The following is an 18,418-nucleotide window of genomic DNA, read 5'->3' on the forward strand; positions in this document are numbered from 1 at the left end:
CCACCCCTCTGTTCAATTAAGTATCTGAAAGTTTGTGCAATAGTGTGTCTGAAAAGTTTGCCAGTTTTACCTGAGTCTCAGGCTTTTCTGGATGTTTTGGGTTTTTGGGTTTTTTTTAATAAATGCATTTCTCAATTCCCCTCTCTCCTTTAGATGGTTTGACAAAACATTCACGTTGGTTGTGTTCAAAAATGGCAAAATGGGCCTGAATGCAGAGCACTCTTGGGCAGATGCTCCTATTATTGGGCACCTGTGGGAGGTGAGTGTTTTTATAATTTCCAGTGATCTTGCTGAAGGAATTATATCTGCATGTCACTTCTGTTCTGTGATCTATATAGTCAATGAGTAGTTAAAGATAGAAATTGCTGTGTCTGAGATTGGTATGAGTTCATAGTAGTAATTTCACGTGAGAAGCACTGAAGCTTTCATAGGAAATTGATAAGCAGGGATCCGGGTTTTCTGTTCATCACGGAAAAATGTGGTAAAATCCAGATTTTCTCCTTTATAAGGAGAAAAGCCCAGATTTTAAAAGCAGCTCCCCGCATGTAAGTCTGGTAGGGGGTGGGAATTGATGGCCCCCATAGTGAGGGAAGGAGGGAGTTGGGCAGGGCTGGGGCTGCTGCCCAGCCCAGGTGGTGCATAGGGCTTGAGGCCTGGGGCCAGAATGTGCAGCTGCAGGGTCCAGGTGGGGAATGGGATGGGGCTATGAGCTATGCCTCCTGCTGCTGCTGGGCAGGTAGGGGGCACCTTGTCATAGTGGCGTGGGGCTTGCAGTGGTGGCAGATTCATATGGATGATTTTTTATTTTCTTTAAATGCCACTCCATTGCAATCACAACTAGTACCCCCCCCAACTCATTTAATCTTTTAATCTTGTAGAGTTGTAAGCATATATGCACGCTTATTTGACTCTAGCATTTATTCAAATCACTGCACAAATAGTAAATTGGTTGTTCTAGAGAGGGTTTGGATTTCATTACACCAGTGGTTCTCAAGCTTTTCAGAATCGGAGCACTCTTCCATCACTTTTTTGAATGTGTTGGCACCAGTAGTTGAGAACCACTGTTGGTGCTGCCTCAGCTTACCTCAGTTCTTAACCACGTGCTGCTGCCTCCAGGTAAAACTGCCCCATGTGCCTGTCACACAGTCAACCCAGGAAGGCCTGTGGCATGTACACACACCTTTCCCATATTAGGGCTCTTAAGTCCTTAAGTATATGCGTGTATCTTATGACAACAGTTCTCACAAAGAACCAGGTGGTAACTGGAATTCCAAAAATATTTTATGACAGAATCCCGAAGATAACAGTTTGCATTTTTAATCTAATAATTAATACTTCAGTATGCTGGAAATGGATTAGCCTAAAATCAAAATGTGAAATGCATTTGAACTCCATAACTGTATGACATTCCTGTAGTTACATATATTTTGTTCTTTCCAGACTACTATGGCAAATGACTACCTCCTGCTGGGTTATTCAGAGGATGGACATTGCAGAGGAGACACCCATCAAAATATTCCTTTTCCTACCAGACTACAGTGGGAAATCCCTGAAGAAGTGAGTACAGACAGAACAACTGGGAAGGATCTTCTTTTCTTGAGGATTCATTTAACTTCTCTGTCAGTGGTTGCCTTACAGAGAAGGTACCTTAATTGCCGCAGCTGCACTCATCCCGCTGCCAGATTTCTGGCCCCATGGGCTGGATGGCATGACTGTGTTCCAAACCCAACCCACAGAATCATCCATGAAGCTGGAAATTTGGTGACTGAGTGAGCAATGATAGCATTAATTCATTTGGCTTCCAGTGCCATAGCAATTAACACTGCAGCCACTTATCCCCACCACGACATTTCGAGTTCCTGCAGGCTGAATCCAGAGTATGATGCCATGTTATCTGGGTTGCAGGGCTACCCGTAGGGCTAGAAATCTGTCAGTAAAATGAGCAGTAGTTGCCGCAGCTCCAGGAGCTATGGCAGTTATGCCGCTGCTGCCAAATTTCTGGCTTTGCAGGCCTGGTGATGACACAGCCCCAGGCTCTGGGTCCCGTCTCTGGGACCAAATTATTTAGAATCCATGGGTTTTAAAGTACAGTTTGTAATGCAGTTGTACTCTTGTCTTATTATTCGCTAATTCAGAAAACAGTGATTGAAAGTATGAATCTAGTGGCAGTGACAACTAGAATAGAGCATGATTTCCTTCTTTTCTCTCCCATCCATTACATGGGGCATGGAGAAGCAGTATTGGGTGCCACCTCAATATTACATATCCCCACTACCCTTGTTATGGGATAAAACTTAAAAAAGCTGTTGCCAATTTGAGTAGTTGTGAAAGGGTTAACACTAGACTGTGTCGTCTTTCTTATTTGCAGGGAGAGAAAAGCTGGCAGCCATCTTGTAGCGCAGTGTCTTCTTGAAAAAGCCAGCTGTAGGCCATAACTGGATTTTTTTTTCCTATGCTGTCTTCCAAAATAAAGTGCATGTCTTAAGGGGCATGCAGTTTTCAAGAAAATACAGTTAACATATGCAGCAGATTTGAAACTACAGATAGACTACAATTTTTGTACAACTATATTCAACTCAAATGATTTGAAAAATGTTTCCAAATATGAAAATCAAAACAGTTTTGCTGGATTTCAAAATTGTGTTGACTTTCTTTCATTTTAAGATCATAGGGGCTTAAGTGGCTTTTTGAATTGATTACACTTTGTTTTTTCAGCAAGAATGATAAGCACATTCAGAAAGAAAGCATTCATAACTATGTTTCTGTGTTCATGTGCAGTAATGGAGATGTGTTGTTGATGTGTAATTAGACTACATCAATAAGATGTTTATAACCTCTGTAAAGTGTTGTTTTCTAATCATGTTTAAAAACATGTCGTTGTTAGTGCCAAGAAGTGATTGAGAAGTCTCTGAGTACTGCAAGTGCTCTTGCAGAGGATGTGGATTTTCATTCTTTTCCCTTTGACACTTTCGGAAAAGGTTTAATCAAAAAAGCCAAAATAAGCCCTGATGCCTTTGTACAACTTTCTCTACAACTGGCTCACTATCGGGTAAGAACAGGATCTGGTTGCTGACAGAACTGCATAAAAATATGTATAATAAGACTGCACTTGTGATTATAAATTTACTAATGTCTCAAATAGGTAGGCACTGATCCAGCTTATGTTTAGAGAAAATGGAGACACTCGTATTGACTTCAGTGGGAGATAAAGCTGGCTCTAACTGTTACTTGCTGGGAATTCATGGTTCCAAAGATCAGTTTTCTGACACAAACATAATGCTCTCTTTAGTTTAATTAGTGATGTATCTAGAGATAACCTGTACTCAGAGGAACAAGATTTGATTATTTACATCAGTGTTTCCCATGACGATTGTACAGTTCATTTTTTAAGGTTATTTTTTTAATTGAGTACGTTTGGGTACTCCAACAATATTCATAGAAAGATACTTAGACTATTTTAGCTCCTTGTTTGTCCTGCCATAATGCCCATACATTTTTAGAGTGGGACACTTTCCTATTATTACTTTTGTTTGCTGCTGCTTTTTTAAGATACTTGTCCTACTCCATTTTTATTATGCTGTTTGGTGCCATCTGCATATTTGTCAATGGTTCACTCCAAATCACTCAAAAATATAAAACAGTATTAGACCCAGGACACACCCCTTGGGAACTGTACTTGATACCTCCTCCCAAATAGATATTGAGACATTAATGACTACTTTTTGAGCACAATTATCATTCTAACTGCTTATGTATCCATCGTATGGTAGTTTCACCTAGACTATATTTCCTTACCCTACTAATAAGATGTTGTGGGATTGAAGAGCCTTGCTTCAAGTTGATGTATATCACATCCACTGTTCTTCACCTATCCACAAAGCCAATCGCCTTGTCACTGAAGGAAGTCAGGGTTGGTTAGCGGTGACTTGCTCATAATTTAAACGTCTATTCTCTAGATGCTTAGAAAGTCATTCCTTGACAACCTACCCTACTCCAAAATCTTCCTGGGCATCAGACTCTCAGTGACTTGTCCATAATTCCCTGTGGATCTGCCTCCTTCCCATTTTTAAAGATCACTATATTTGTCCTTTTCCAGTTACCCAAGACCTGGCCTAACCTCACCTCACCTCAATGAGTTTTCAAAGATAATAGTGGATAGCTTAAGGAACTGTTGATTTTGTTTGTTTGGTTTTTTTTGCATATCCTGTCCTGACTTGCATTTAACTACCACTGATTATATAAATTAAGAGATGGTGGGTAACCATTTGGTAATTTTTAAAAGCTGTGTAAGGAAAGTAAAATGCATGCAAGTAGTTTCTGGGAGCTTGTCTATTGACCTACTTCATGGGCTTCAGATCATGCCTAAACTGTTTGAAACAAACTGAGAGGACTGTGAAAGGAAAACTTTGTGTGGTAGGAATCCTTGTTAGGTTTTTTTGTTGAATGCTCTTGAGATGACATCAAAAGCTTTGGAAAAAATAATCTATTTTGTTCTTACATGTTTGAGGAAATAACATAACGCCCTAAAGGTTGAAAAAGTACTAAATATTTTACTATGGTTAGCTAAATTGAGGAGTGACTATTCTTAACTCTGTTCTCCATTATCACATTAATGTGTTGTTTTATAACTGAAGGTAAAACCTAAGTAGGCTTCTTAATCTTTTGGGTTTTGGGATTTGTTTGTTTTTGCCATTTCAAGGACATGGGAAAATTCTGCTTAACTTACGAAGCCTCTATGACACGCCTGTTCAGAGAGGGCAGGACAGAAACAGTTCGCTCGTGTACTACTGAATCATGCAGTTTTGTTCGAGCCATGGAAGATCCAGCGGAAAGTGTAAGTTTGTTGCAACAATCCATTATGAACTCATCGGTTTTGTAAGACACATATCCGGTAATAAAGCATGCCTTCCTGTGGCAGCACACTTGATGCTCATGTGTGCGCATATGCATGCATGCATGCGTTTATTAGACTCTATCAACCCAGAAATGCTTTTAGCCATAAGAATAAATTACAGAATAGGTTTTAGGCAGACAAGGTTTTTTAGGTAAATGTGACATCTTTTATTAAAACTGAGAATAGGTTTTATACATTTAAGTATTACTGCATCTTTCTTTCCGTCATGAGAAATACAGTTTAGCATAATGATAGTAGTCATTACAACAGAATTGTAGTGTATGAGAGAACTTCTGTAAGTAAAAGCCAAAGTGATTTTTTTTCTTAAAATGTCATATTTTCACCAGCATAAATTTTGCACCATTTTTATGTGAGAATGTTCTCCTGTTAGAAAAATGGAGCATATGAATATTATTGTGAGGTACTGTTCCACTCTGTGATTTTTCTTTAAGATGCTTGCATGTACGAGAGTAAATATTTCAGAGTGACTGACTAATGTCATGAATGCTTGCAAGGGTACACAAACATTTCTGGTGGACATCCTGTGGTGATGTCAATAAAATAAAATGGACGTAGACTATTAAACCACTGTGCATTTTTTTTTCTGGCTTGTACCATGAATTACGCAGCTGCTGTTCATCTCCATTAAGGGGTAATATTAAAAGCAGTGGTCCTGGGTATGAACTGCTGCTGGTTCTTCAAAAAGAACTGTTCGTAGAGCTTCCTTTTCTTTAAATACATCAGTATTTTATGGCATAGCTTTATCCTGGGTCTTATTTACCAAAAATTTCTCATTTAGTATCAAATGCCTTGTTAATCCTCTTACTCTGTTGTACTGTAACAGCTGTCCTGCAAAATGAGGAATTGGAGTTTAGCAAACAATTTAATCAACTGTAGCTAGTTGCAGCTATTTATTCACTGCCTCTAAGGAACATGAAGCAGGACAATAAAGCCATAAAGATTCAGGGTTGTTCATATACCTTAGAAGTACAAAGTGTATGTGGTCTAAAACATTCCTTACCACTCAGCATTTGTGCTACATTAATAATTAAAACCTCAGTATGAAAATGAGCTAGAGAATTATGAGCTAGATAGTGTTGTGTGAGCAAAAGTGGCACTTGTTTTTAGGGAGGGGTTTTATTTTTAATTTTAATAGCCTTTTCATATGTAAGTGTAAGAGAGATCCTAAATATTTAAAAAAGAAGTGTACAAGAATAAGATTTTCTCTATTGTGATTAACTGGGTAAACAAAGCAAATTATTCTACCATTCCAGAGTTGGTAAGATAAAGTTTTATTAAACAGCTGTGGAGTGTCTTCAGCGTTTTGTGAATATACTGTATTGAGAAGCCAGAAAACATGTTTTTTTTAACTACAAATTGTCCATTTCCTGACGCATTCCAAAATTCTGAAAAGTCAAAAACTGAGGACACCTTATTTTCAGACTGAATTATTTAAATATAGGTTAATTATCACTTCTGATTTTACTCCTGGAAATTAGACATTTTCTAAATCAATCTCCCTTGTGGCGCTGCCTTTATGAACTAATCCAGTTTTCTTCCTGTTTAATAATGGCTTTTGATGTTCTAATGCTCCCTGGTTTTAAACAAAAATGTATAGTTGAAATGTCAATCTTGTCTGAATTCATGAAGAACTATAGAAACTGCCCTCTGGCCTCTAAAGGTTCTTAGATGGACAGTGCCACGTTAGTGTCATATTTTGCAAGATGACTAGTCCCTGTATTCTGATAGGAAATTACAAGCTTAGTTTTTCCTTCTTCAGATGTACTGATAAAACTACAGTCACTATTGACTTCAATTGGAGTTGGAATGCTTGGCCATTTTGAATATCTGGACCTATAATTGTTATTATTCATGTATTGTGAAAAGTACTTTTCACTATGTGAAGTTTTAGAATGCTTTCCTGAAGTCATGGTTGTGTCCCAACACATATGAACACTTCAGCATTCATGTTTGAAAATTTGGAACAGGGTTCAATTCAGAATATCCTGAGAAAATGCTTCATCTGTTTGGCCCTCTCTTTTCAAGATAAAGGTTCTGGCCAAAGCACTTTCTTACTGTAGAACAGAAGACTTGACCCTCTTGATTTAAAGTTTTTTTTTCCAAGCTCAAGTTGGACTTCTCTGTAGGCATTTCTGCTCATATTATCATTGAGATAATGCCTTTTTGCATGTTTTGTTTCTCCTGTTCCTACCTCTGACTCAGTCTTCCTTGTTCCTCAATTTTCATTACTTTCCCCTTTTCCTGTTCCTCTAACTCTATTCCCTTGGGGCACTTCCTAGCCACCTTCCCTTTCCCCCTAAAGACTTGTACTCTTAGATGTCAGCAGTAGTTCAAATGACTAATGTGATACGTAATTTTTTTGCCAAACAAAATGCCATTTAACAGGCTCCATATAGCTAACATACTATGGTGTGCTGTGAGAGAGATTAAGAAGTGACAGGTTATTATACTTCCAAAATGCCATTCCGTGGTATGAAATAATCTGTGCCAGAAAATATTTGGCTTTCTAGAAAATGAGTGTTGACATGTATTAACAAATATCTGTTGATATTTTATATTAATATTAGACCATCTATCAATCTGTCTTCCTGAAATAGCTGTTAAGTTTCCAGCTTTTTCAACAATTAGATGATATTTGCTTTTTGTAGCTATCTAAGCAAAACAAGACAGATGCAGCATAAGTTCAAAAAGTTAATCCTTCAGGAAGCTACATTTTTATGAAACCAATATAGAAGCCAATTTCTTCCTCCTAGAATCAAAAGTGGGGTGAGTTTCCTTGTTCAAAGCATCAAATCTATTTTCAGCTGCTGAAAATATCTATCTCTAGATCATGGGTGGCCAAGGTGCAACCTACAGGCCCATCCTGCCCCCAGAGCTGTCATCTAGCCTGTATGACTCTGTACTGGTTCAGCAATTCAGTGGCGTGGCAGTTAATTAATGCTGCCACCACTTGTCCTGCTGCCAAATTTCAGGACCCATGGGCAGCCCCATAGGCTGGATCCAAAACACAAAGCCACTACTTGGCTTGAAGGACTGGAAATTTGGGGTGGGAGTGTTGGCTGCCACAGCTCTAGGACCTGCAGCAATGAATACTGCTACCTTCAATTCGGCCTTGCGGAGCCAAATGATGCAACTCTGGATCCAACCTACAGACTGACCCATGGAGCCAGTTGGGTTGAACACCATTGCTCTAAATGGAACGTAAATGCTGGAGACAGCAAGTGGGGAAGAAACGGTGAGAAAACCCTGATCATACCCAGTTCACTCCCACTTCCAGCATCCAACTCTTCACCACTGTGTGACATAGGTGACCTAGTAAATGGCAGTTCTCATGTTCTTAAACAGCTCTGAGGGTCATACTACCATTACTAATGTGGCTGTTTATAATCATTTTGTCTTTAACAGGTTCCGTGAGTTATTACACCCTTTAGAACTAAATTTATCTTCGTTATAATTGGTTTACTGAAGGAAACTGTTGACATAAATGTTGAATCCTGAAAATTAATCAGGTTAATTTGAAAAGTTTGAGCAGCCAGTCCTGCCATTTCACTTGCTCCTAGGCTGCTGTCGGTTTCTCGTCATACTTGGTCTCTGCTTGCTTTGTCTTGCACTTGACTCTTAATGCTGCAATTTGAGAGCCATTGCTGTAATTTGGATTTTTTTTCAGTTCAGGTTACTAGCCCTTTATTTTCCTTTATTTTATTTTTTTTTAGACTGAGAAGAAGCTTAAGCTACTCAGGATTGCTGCTGCTAACCATCAGCATTTGTATCGCTTTGCCATGACGGGTGCTGGCGTTGATCGCCATCTCTTCTGCCTTTATGTTGTGTCCAAGTATCTTGGTGTTGATTCTCCTTTCCTTAAGGAAGTAAGTAACTTTTAGTCATAATTATCAACTAAGCAAAACATCAGTTATCAGTAATCAAGTTTTTCAGGTATAAGCTGTGTATGTTGTTTAGAATACTGTAATTTTCCTAAGGAAAAAGGTGAATTTTATATTGGATCGTTTAAAATTGTCATCTGACAATGGCTGTGTTCAGGTTTTTGTCTGCTTTTTGCAACTAGCTACATTTACTGCGTAATCTTGCATAAAACATTATTTTTGTAATGGAGTAGATCTTAGTGGTGATTCAAAAGAGAGATGGCATGTTACTCATGTAAGATAAAGGGTTGTATCACTCTCTCACACACATGGGTTTGCATGTATATGCAGTTGTAATATTTCTCTGTTAATGTTTTTGATTATCCCAGTGACCGAAGGTACGTTTATTGTATTGCTCAGTGAAACTAGGCAGTCTGATGTGGTCGTTTATGTGTGTAAATTCCAGACTTTCAAAAATGATTCAGCATTGAACTTGATTTTAAATCTCCTAGGTGATTAAAATATTTTTCTGCCGTCTTCCAAATTAAAGTAACTCTCATGAGTGTTCATCATCAGGTTCACTGAGGTCACATCATCCAAAATGAGATGATAAAGAAAACAACTTTTTTCTGCAGTTCTCTTTAATCTTTTTTTTTAGACTGATGTGCTGTAATTAGAGATTATATCAGTGATTCTTAACCTTTTTAGATGCAAGGTACCCCTCTATAACTTTTTTTCTGACTTTCAAAAAATAATTTCACTCACTTCGCTACAGTAAATAGAGCAATTTGTCTGTTGCAAAAATTTCAGACTACAAGTCAGAATGTTTTTGACACACTATGAATGATTTCTGTCTGAAATCTCTGGGTTTATCTTGTGAATCATGTGTAGGTGTTTGCACATCTAGCACTGCTAATATTTCACAGTACACATAAAAGGATCTCATGTCACCCTGATTGAGAATCACTAGATACACAGAGCCCTGACATTGCTGTAAGGTCATTACTTTTTGGCATCTTGTAGGAAATCAAGGGCCTGATCCAAAACCCATTAGTTAGTAGGAACCTTTCTGTTTAGTTGAGTGGGGTTTGGATCTAGTCCCAGTCCTTATTTCAATAAGTGTCCTCCAGGCATACTATAAAACAGACTTAGGTTTGTTTGTTTGTTTGTTTGTTTTAATATATGGGATTACTGTCAAGTATTCAAATGTTACTATTTTAATTGCTTTTCCTGATATATAAGCCATTTACTTTAATCTGTTCATTACATTGGAAATGATGTATTGCTTTACTGAGTAGTGTCTTATAAATTGCCTTGCTTACAGCAGTTACATATAACACTCAAGCTGCCCAGACACACATGTTCAATCATATATCCTTCATGTCTCTTAAAGGTTTTATCAGAGCCTTGGAGATTGTCAACAAGTCAAACACCGCACCAGCACATAGATCTGGAGAAGAACCCTGAGTGTGTGTGCAGTGGTGGAGGCTTTGGACCTGTACGTTTCAAAGTTTTTCTTTTTTTTTTCTTCTTTTTTTGGGGGGGAGGGAGGAGGGTGTTTTTTAACATCTTAAATGAGGGCCTAGTTTGAATACTTTATCTTAAAATTCTCAGCTCCGTAATCCATGAAGGTTCTTCGAGGATTCTGAAAGCAGGCATAGTCATATTTTCCTAATATACATTGAAATCTGTTTGAGGGAATCTGTCTTGGTTTTGTTCTTTCTTACCCCACTAGGAGAATGAGTAGGCCCTAAGACAGAATATATTCACCAGTTAGCAAGCATTAACCATGCCAGTGAGACCTGTTGGAGGACAGGCTCACTTCACCTCTTACTTACTTACAGGATTTGTGTATGTTGTGACACATTTTCCACTCTTTGCCAAACAAGCAGATAGGACGTAGAATGGATATAGATGAAGGCTCAAGCTCCCTGTAGCTATAAAGTAGGCCTGTGCGACGTGGCTAGTATTCGCTTCAGATTCGGCTGATTCAGGGGACCGCAATTCAATTCAGTGATTTGAATCACTGCCGAATCGGCCAAATCCCTGAATCACACAGGCCCATCCCTCGCCTGCTCTCCCAGTCCCGGCAATGGCTGCCCTGCCTACCCCAGCTCCCGGCACTTTGAAAAAAAAAACCCTGACTTACCGGGTGCTGCTGGGCAGGGAATGATCCCCACTGCCCCACGCTACATGGGGGGCTCTGCACGAGCCCCTTGATTTGCTTCCTCTGCTGTCCCAGCCCCCTTCCCAAAGCTGCCCTGCCTACCCCAGCTCTGGTCCTTTAAGGGGGAAAAAAACCCAACCCAGTCTCACTGGTTCCTGCCCAGCCAGGAGGCAACCCCTGCTGCCCCATGGGGGGCTCTTCCACAGGCCCGCAAAGCTCTGAGGCCGCTGCAGGAACTGGGTTTTTTGGGGGGTTTATTATTTCTTAAAGATTGGGGGGGGGGAGCAAGCAGGGGATGGGCCCTGGCCAGGGGTCCCCCATGGTCGGTCTCCCCTGCCCCCTACTTACCAGCTCCAAGTCCAGCTCTCAGCTCCGTGCTGCAGTGGGCGGGGACTGCCCGAATCGCTGAAGCTCTCCAAAGCTTTGCAAAGCACTACTATAAGGTTTTTTTGTTTGTTTGCTTTTGTCATACCCTTCAGTCAAAGATGGGGATGGCAGACTAAATGTTTCTGTGGTACAGTTCTACTTGGTTATCTAACGAGCTTCAAAATAGTTTTGATTCACATACTTGGTATAACTTTTAGCTTTTTTCAGTGGCTTGGAATAAGTTTAAATTGAAATGCCAGTAAAATTAAGGAAATGCTGCTGCTGTGGTGGTGTAATAGTATGCTTCTGACTAGAAATGGGTAACCTACATTTTCCCCCCTAAACGAGATGTTTACTTACCCATTAAGATCGTCACAGAGTATTTCAGTCTCTAGCGTCTTGGTTGTGGGGTAATGTGATTTGGGAAATAGTTTATGAACCACAGGGTGCATCTGCATGTGTAATTAATGTGACACGATAAACTCCTGAGCACTTTAAGCTAGAGAGAATTGCCCCTGGTTCCATCATTGCCAACTTCCAGAGCAGGATGGAGGGGCGAGGCAGGGAGCAGGGCAGAGGGAGGGAGTTCCGTCCACTCCCTTGCCAACGCTTCCAAGGAGCAGAACGGGGGGGCAAGGCCAGCTGTGCTGGCCTCGCCCTGCCCCGCCCCCCGCTCTGTCTCCTGTGTCCCAGCCATCATGGCAGCGCTCCACTGTGCCGCCACCTCCTGTCTGAACACTTCTTCGCACTGTGATAGGTTGGTTGTCAGCCAATCGGAGCATGAGTAAACCATTATAGACAGACATATTAAAGCTTTTATAATATTAGAGTTGCGCTCATAAATTTGTGCAGCAATAACAGTAATTCATCTTAAAATTTCATGAAAATCCATTTTTGTGGATTTCAGGGATTATTTTTATCGTATGGAACCTCTTAAACTGAACATAGTTTAGGGCCTCAGCATGTCATAATCCAGCACTGATTTGTGACCCTATTTTTTTTATTGTTGCGACTCCAAGTTAGGGAACCACTGCCATAAGCTCTCTTCTTTGGAGTTGCATTTTGATATTTTGATGGTCATATGCTGGTAATTCTGAAGCCTAATCAAAGAACTGCTTAGAACTAGTTGTGCAGGTGTGTTAATTAAGCAATGTACATTAAAGGAATAATCCCAGAATTGGGAGGAAAAGCCTTCTGGAGATCCTGTCCAAGCCCTATCACTGGGCTGGGTTGTTTTGTCTAAAACTAAAAACAGGTTTTCATAAACAGGGAGCAGTGTATATTTCAACATTTACATTAAACAAATGGCATTCATGAATTAGACATGTAGGGGAACTAATTTACTGTTTCACTTAATTTTAATATAAAGGGCCAAACTTTTATATACGTATTTGGGAGTCCAAACCTTAGAGAATGCTTGTGAAGCATAAAGAGTTAGAAAGTTGTTCACAGGAATTAGATATGTTTTCTTTTTGCAGTGCTAAAGTAGTAAAAGGATTGGGTGATATATTTAGAATCTGTTGATTGTTTGCAGTTTGGATAGTTGAACAGTGCTATGTTTCACAAAAATTCAGTAATTCTTTGAGCTGACTCATAGTTAAGATATTTTTAATTGTTTTTACTTTACAGAAAACTTGAGTTATTTTTTAAAAATACAGAAATGAGTTGCACAATTATATTCAAATATGGCAAAGAAACGTGTTAAATCCTTTCTCACAGGTTGCTGATGATGGCTATGGTGTATCTTACATTATTGTGGGGGAAAAATTAATCAATTTCCATGTGTCCAGCAAATTCTCTTGTCCTGAGACGGTAAGTACTATATAAAGTTAGAATTATATCGACTCTTTCAATATCACCTAATAACTGCATTTTGGGAATCATTTGTAATATTGTTTTTGAGTCCTGTTTTTAAAGATGTGAAACCTGTACCTGTCAATTTTGATTTTTTTTCTTGACTTGCATCTCTTTCTGTATCACAGAAACTGCACTGTACAAATTCATCTAGACTTTCTCACACAGTGAAAAAAAATATGCTTTGCTATTTTAGTCACGTATTTAGTGTTCTTACATTCATATGGGATGACCCATATCTATCCAATACCCACCAGATCATGCTTTCCCAAATCTTAATAAATAATATCTTTGTTCAGGTTTTTCACTAGTTGGAGACAAATTCAGATGTCAATTTCCCAATTTTTTTTTTGAGTCACCTAGTCTGAAATACAACATATAGTTTGTAGAAATAATGATTTTAGGTCGTAACTCTAGGCTGTATGTCTTGGAGCACTCAGGGGCAGCTGCTTGATTAGAATCAGATATGGTGTATTAATATCCATTAGCTTCTGGGGATTGCTCTATGTAAGCCTCATTCTATTCTTATTGTTATACTAGCCAATTGCCCATCAAGAATGATGGGGGGGGGGGGGCTGGGGGGGAATGCCACCACCTAATGCCCCATACTGCCACTGTTCTGCTTCTTGCAGCGCTGGCCTCGGCTCCCCCACCCTCTGTCCAGTCCTCGGCGCAGATTCAGAATCATAGCGGCACTCCCCCACGCTTTCCAACAGCCAAAATTCACAGAAGCACAGAATTCTAATATTATAAAAACCTAAGTCTGTCTGCCTGTCTGTCCCTAATGCTTTATTCGCACTCTGATTGGTTAAGTGGCAAAGCTGTTGTTGTCTTCCTCTAACTTTTTTGGTTTGACGTTAAATTGCCTGTGAGATTAATGTTTCCTGTGCTACTATCACTGATTCATCAACAAAGATTAAAAAATAAAAGCTCTCATCCTTGCATAACTCAAATTAGTTGCATTTATTGGATCTAAGATACCTTGGATTCCTCTTTTAGTTGCTGGGTTTACTACTGCATGACTCAACAGTGAAGTCAAAGTTCCATTCAAAGAAGGAAGAAATTTTATCAGTAACCTTGACTTCATTGCTACTACTACTATTATTATTACATGCTGTGTTGAGTTCTTTACCTACATGACCCTGTATTTAATCTTAACTCCCTCCTTTCATTATTGATTTTTTTACTTACAAAAAAGGAAAATGGGTTCAGAGCTTATTGTTAACAGCTTAGATCCTTATCATTCAAGTATTCACTATATTTTGTATAATTCTTCATGCCAGGAAATATGAGGTCTTGACGTAGGAATACCTTCTGTGTTTATGCTTCTTTCAACATTTATCCCACGTCCTCTATATCTTTCTCCAACATTTTTGTGTTCTTGGAAAACCAGTTATCAAAAAGTTGTCTTTTTTACATGACAGCTTTTGAGGTATGTTTAAATTTAAACATATGATGAACATGAATAGTGTTTCACTTTGAAATTAAACTCAACTTTGTGTACAGGAAAGTTAATGGGTAATGGAGGAGGGTTATTCTGTCAGCAGTAGGATAATCTTTTTCTACTGGTTTAAATTTTTTATTCCTTTTCACATTCTGCGGCTTACTTCATTTCAAGAGTTTCTTAATTACAAAATGAAGGGAAGGAGATGGTCAAAGAAATGTCTATTCAACATGATTTTGCATTACAGCTTTTCCTATATTCTTTTATTCTTTTAGGATTCTCATCGTTTTGGAGAGAACATCAGACGAGCAATGATTGACATTGTGTCTTTATTTGGCTTTGGTAAAAACTCTACCAAGTGATCGTCTTACATCAGTGCAGTCAGTCTCTTGCTGTTGGGGTGAGAACTCTTCTGATCAGTGAATGGAAATCAAAGCACATGCTAAGCAACAGTTGAGGGGCACCTGAGTCGCAATTATCTCTGAACAAGGATTCCTCATCTTGGGCGTAATTCAAATGCTCCATCATTTTGCAGCTCAGAAGAGTTTTCTTTCCACGAAGGATGACTTTTGATATTCTATGTGTTTCTAGAAATACAGCAAGACAACATTATGTGAAAGCATATGTACTCTAACTACTCTAGGCTTATCTAAGTTTTGTGTACATTTGATTATTTTTACTTTAAAATCTGAGTCTACTTATATTCCATAAATGAAATGATAAAATGTATTAAGTTAACCTCAAAATGGCAGTAAAGAGTTAATATGTACTGGTAACAGAATATTGATTAAAATGTATCTGTTGCTTCTATCAATGACCAGATGGGGCATTCACTTTCCTTCACCTTTTAAATATAAATGTAACCCTGACTTATTTTTTCAGCTAGAACATTACATTCAAGTTATCTGTGCTTTTTTGAAATACATGTGTGTTACAGTGGGTGATAAAATGCTTGCATTATCTAAGATGGCAGGTGTCATCTACTTTTTCTCCATGTTTTATAAGCATGTAGTTTTACCACAGCTTTAATTGTACTGCCATATGAAAGGGCCTGCATGTTTGTTCAAGCCAGTGCCTTACAAATGAAAAGCCCTACATCCAGGAAAATCCTTACACTGTGAGGTTGTTTGCATTTTTTCTATAAAGTTTCTATGATGGAATAGGTGAATGGGATTGGACATAAGCTCTTAAATAATTTATTTTGATGCAACGTAAGGTAAAAGTGAGCATGTTTCTGTGTAGTGCAATCTGGCTCTTTTGTACAATGAAAGAACAGCCCCTGGTGAGAAACAGAGCTCAGTTCTTTTCAGAACTACTACATTCCTTAGAAAACACCATTTGTCCTGTGGGATATCAAATAACACCTAAGACAACTGCTGCATTTTGTGCACAGATTCTCTTAGGTTTCACAGATTGTAATCATTAGTAACAAGTAAACTTGCTGGAAAATCTACAGCAGCAGACTGACTGAAGCTGAAAACTGCAGCTTGTTTCCTCTTATACCATCACTATAATTCCCTTCATCTACATGGGGAAAAGGTTAGGAGTTCACACCATAGAAATAATGGTCCCAGAAAAGAAAAATGTCCGTCTCAGATCCCTGCCTGGGCAGGTCATTGATCAAGTTAAACAAGATCCTGCCTGAGGAAAGCAATAGGAGGGAGAGAACTTGCGTAGTTTCTCAATCTTAAAAAGATTGAGAGTATTTTCTGAGTAATACTTCTAGTTTTTACATTCTCTCTCAAAGATTTTCATCCTGAACAATATGCAAATTTAACTCCTACATTTAAAAAAGAGGCCTTGATGAGGGTCAGAGCTGAGTAGTTATGTAAATATTGTAATGCAAGAACCCCACAGAAATGGGCCAAAGACTTTTTATTTGGTCAAGGACAAAAAGATTATGACATAAGCCTTACTGCAACTGCGGCATCTAATCAAACAGCTGCAGCAATTTCATGGTGAATTGTCCTTTTATAGCTGCAGAAATCATGCACTATTTATATTGACCACTGACCAATCTGTTAAATTAACATAAACATGTTAGCTTGTAGGATAATTTTTTTTATTAAGAACACATTTAGGTTGACTCTCAGGTTTTAAATGTTTCAAATGTAATTGTAGTTAGTGCAGTTATCAATGCAATTTTACATTCTTTAAGAGAATGTAAACATGATTGGCACAGGAAGAATTGGTTTTTATTGTACATGTTGAAAAGGGTGATAAAAAAAAGTGTTATGTATTTTTATTTGGAGCAGATCCTAATTTCTAAACAGATCTTGCTTGCATTTCATTTGTGTTAGAATGTTAACTGCATGTAAATAAAATGTACTTCTTTGGATGTAAATCTTAGAAATACACAGTGAATGTAAGCTATCATTAATAAAGCAATTAATTTAAATTGTCATATTCTCCATATTGTGTATACTATAAAACCACTCATTTCTGTTTTCTTAAATGCCATAGGAATATGACTAGTAATTGCTATTTTTAATTATTTTTCCAGTATGTTGTATATAATATTAGAGTCATTATTGAGTTAAAATATATTTCAGAAAAAAAATGTATTGGTTACTAATACTTTTAATCACTGATTCTAAAACAGTGAAATAAGAGAAGAGAAGGACAGGAGGAAAAACTGAAGTTGAATGGACATTAGAATTTGGATGGAATGATAGTAATAAACTATTGCATGGCAGTAAGGAATTGGCTGGATCCCTCAGCTGCAAAATTCCAGATTTCAAATTTTTCTTTCAGACCAACACGGCTACCAAGTACACCCCTGAAACATGGAAGATGCCGAATTTCAGCCGATTTTGGATTTTAAACTTCATTGCAGAACAACAAGGAAGTTTTTTTTTTTTTTTGTTTTGTTTTTTTTTGCCTCCCTACCTACCATCTGACACCTTCAGGGAAGGAATTCTACCTGATCAACACATCAAAAAGCTACTCAACACAGCTCACAAAGACACTCTCATGGACCCAGAGGGACAGACTTCCATCTTCAGCTCCCTCTGTGCAAAAATGAAGTTTATTTCCTGCCTATGGGGACTTTTTACCATCTTGTACCATCTACACTTTTCCCAGAGCCTGACGAAGGGACTTTGATTCCCGAAAGCTTGCAGAAAAGGACAGTTTTCTTGCCATTTTCCAGTTGGTCTAATAAAAAGTATCATTTTGGAATCAAGAGTTCTAGTTTTTTGTATGTCAGATTTCTAAGGGTAAATTTTTGTGTGAGAGATTAGAAATGGTTTAAAGGTATTTGGATGTTAATGTTTACTATGGTTAACTACTAATGCTTTTTCAACCTTAACTGTTTTAAGGGGTTTTTTGTAGAGAATATAAATTTAAGTACTTAAACTTTAGCCCCACACATTTTCAAATTTACCAACCGAATCTATCCCTTTTACTGCATTTTTAAATATAAGTTAATTATGTTCATTTACTCCACTTGTAATACTGCCTTTTTGTTGTCAGTTATTTACATCCAACTCTGATTTCTTTAATTGTGTCTATATATTTATGTTCTCCCTTTTTTCTGTGACAGAAATAAAAACTAAGGTTTTTGCAATTACCACTGCTACCACTACCACATCTTTTTATACTTCTCTACATCTTGCTCTCCCCATTCCTATGTTCTTGGACCCATTTGTTGTACATTATTTCATCTAATTAGAACATTTATTGAAAACCTAATAAGCAGACAGCATTCCTGGCAGATTCAGACTGGTGATGGAAAAATATTTACCTCTTTTACAGTGATTTATCTACTGAAATATAGCGAATTAGCAGGTATTTAGATGATGCAATATAGG

At 38.2% G+C, this 18,418-nt stretch overlaps 1 protein-coding gene across 5 annotated transcripts in view; it reads left to right on the plus strand.

Moving 5' to 3' along the window:
• The window catches only part of CPT1A (carnitine palmitoyltransferase 1A), a 67,742-nt gene extending 50,262 nt beyond the window's left edge, over positions 1-17,480 (plus strand). For 4 of the 5 annotated variants that reach the window (XM_006019180.3, XM_006019181.3, XM_025198548.1 and 1 more), the window contains 8 exons: positions 154-259; positions 1,441-1,557; positions 2,885-3,049; positions 4,700-4,834; positions 8,629-8,781; positions 10,169-10,273; positions 13,028-13,120; positions 14,882-17,480. In XM_006019180.3, coding sequence (XP_006019242.1) covers positions 154-259; positions 1,441-1,557; positions 2,885-3,049; positions 4,700-4,834; positions 8,629-8,781; positions 10,169-10,273; positions 13,028-13,120; positions 14,882-14,968 — 961 coding nt within the window. In that variant the 3' untranslated portion in view covers positions 14,969-17,480. The remainder of the gene's footprint in view (positions 1-153; positions 260-1,440; positions 1,558-2,884; positions 3,050-4,699; positions 4,835-8,628; positions 8,782-10,168; positions 10,274-13,027; positions 13,121-14,881) is intronic. The other variant, XM_025198549.1, reaches the window with a different exon arrangement.
• The last annotated feature ends 938 nt before the right edge of the window (positions 17,481-18,418 follow it).

Source organism: Alligator sinensis, unplaced genomic scaffold (genome assembly GCF_000455745.1).
Source record: "Alligator sinensis unplaced genomic scaffold, ASM45574v1 scaffold907_1, whole genome shotgun sequence".
In the NCBI taxonomy this organism is placed as follows: domain Eukaryota; kingdom Metazoa; phylum Chordata; order Crocodylia; family Alligatoridae; genus Alligator; species Alligator sinensis.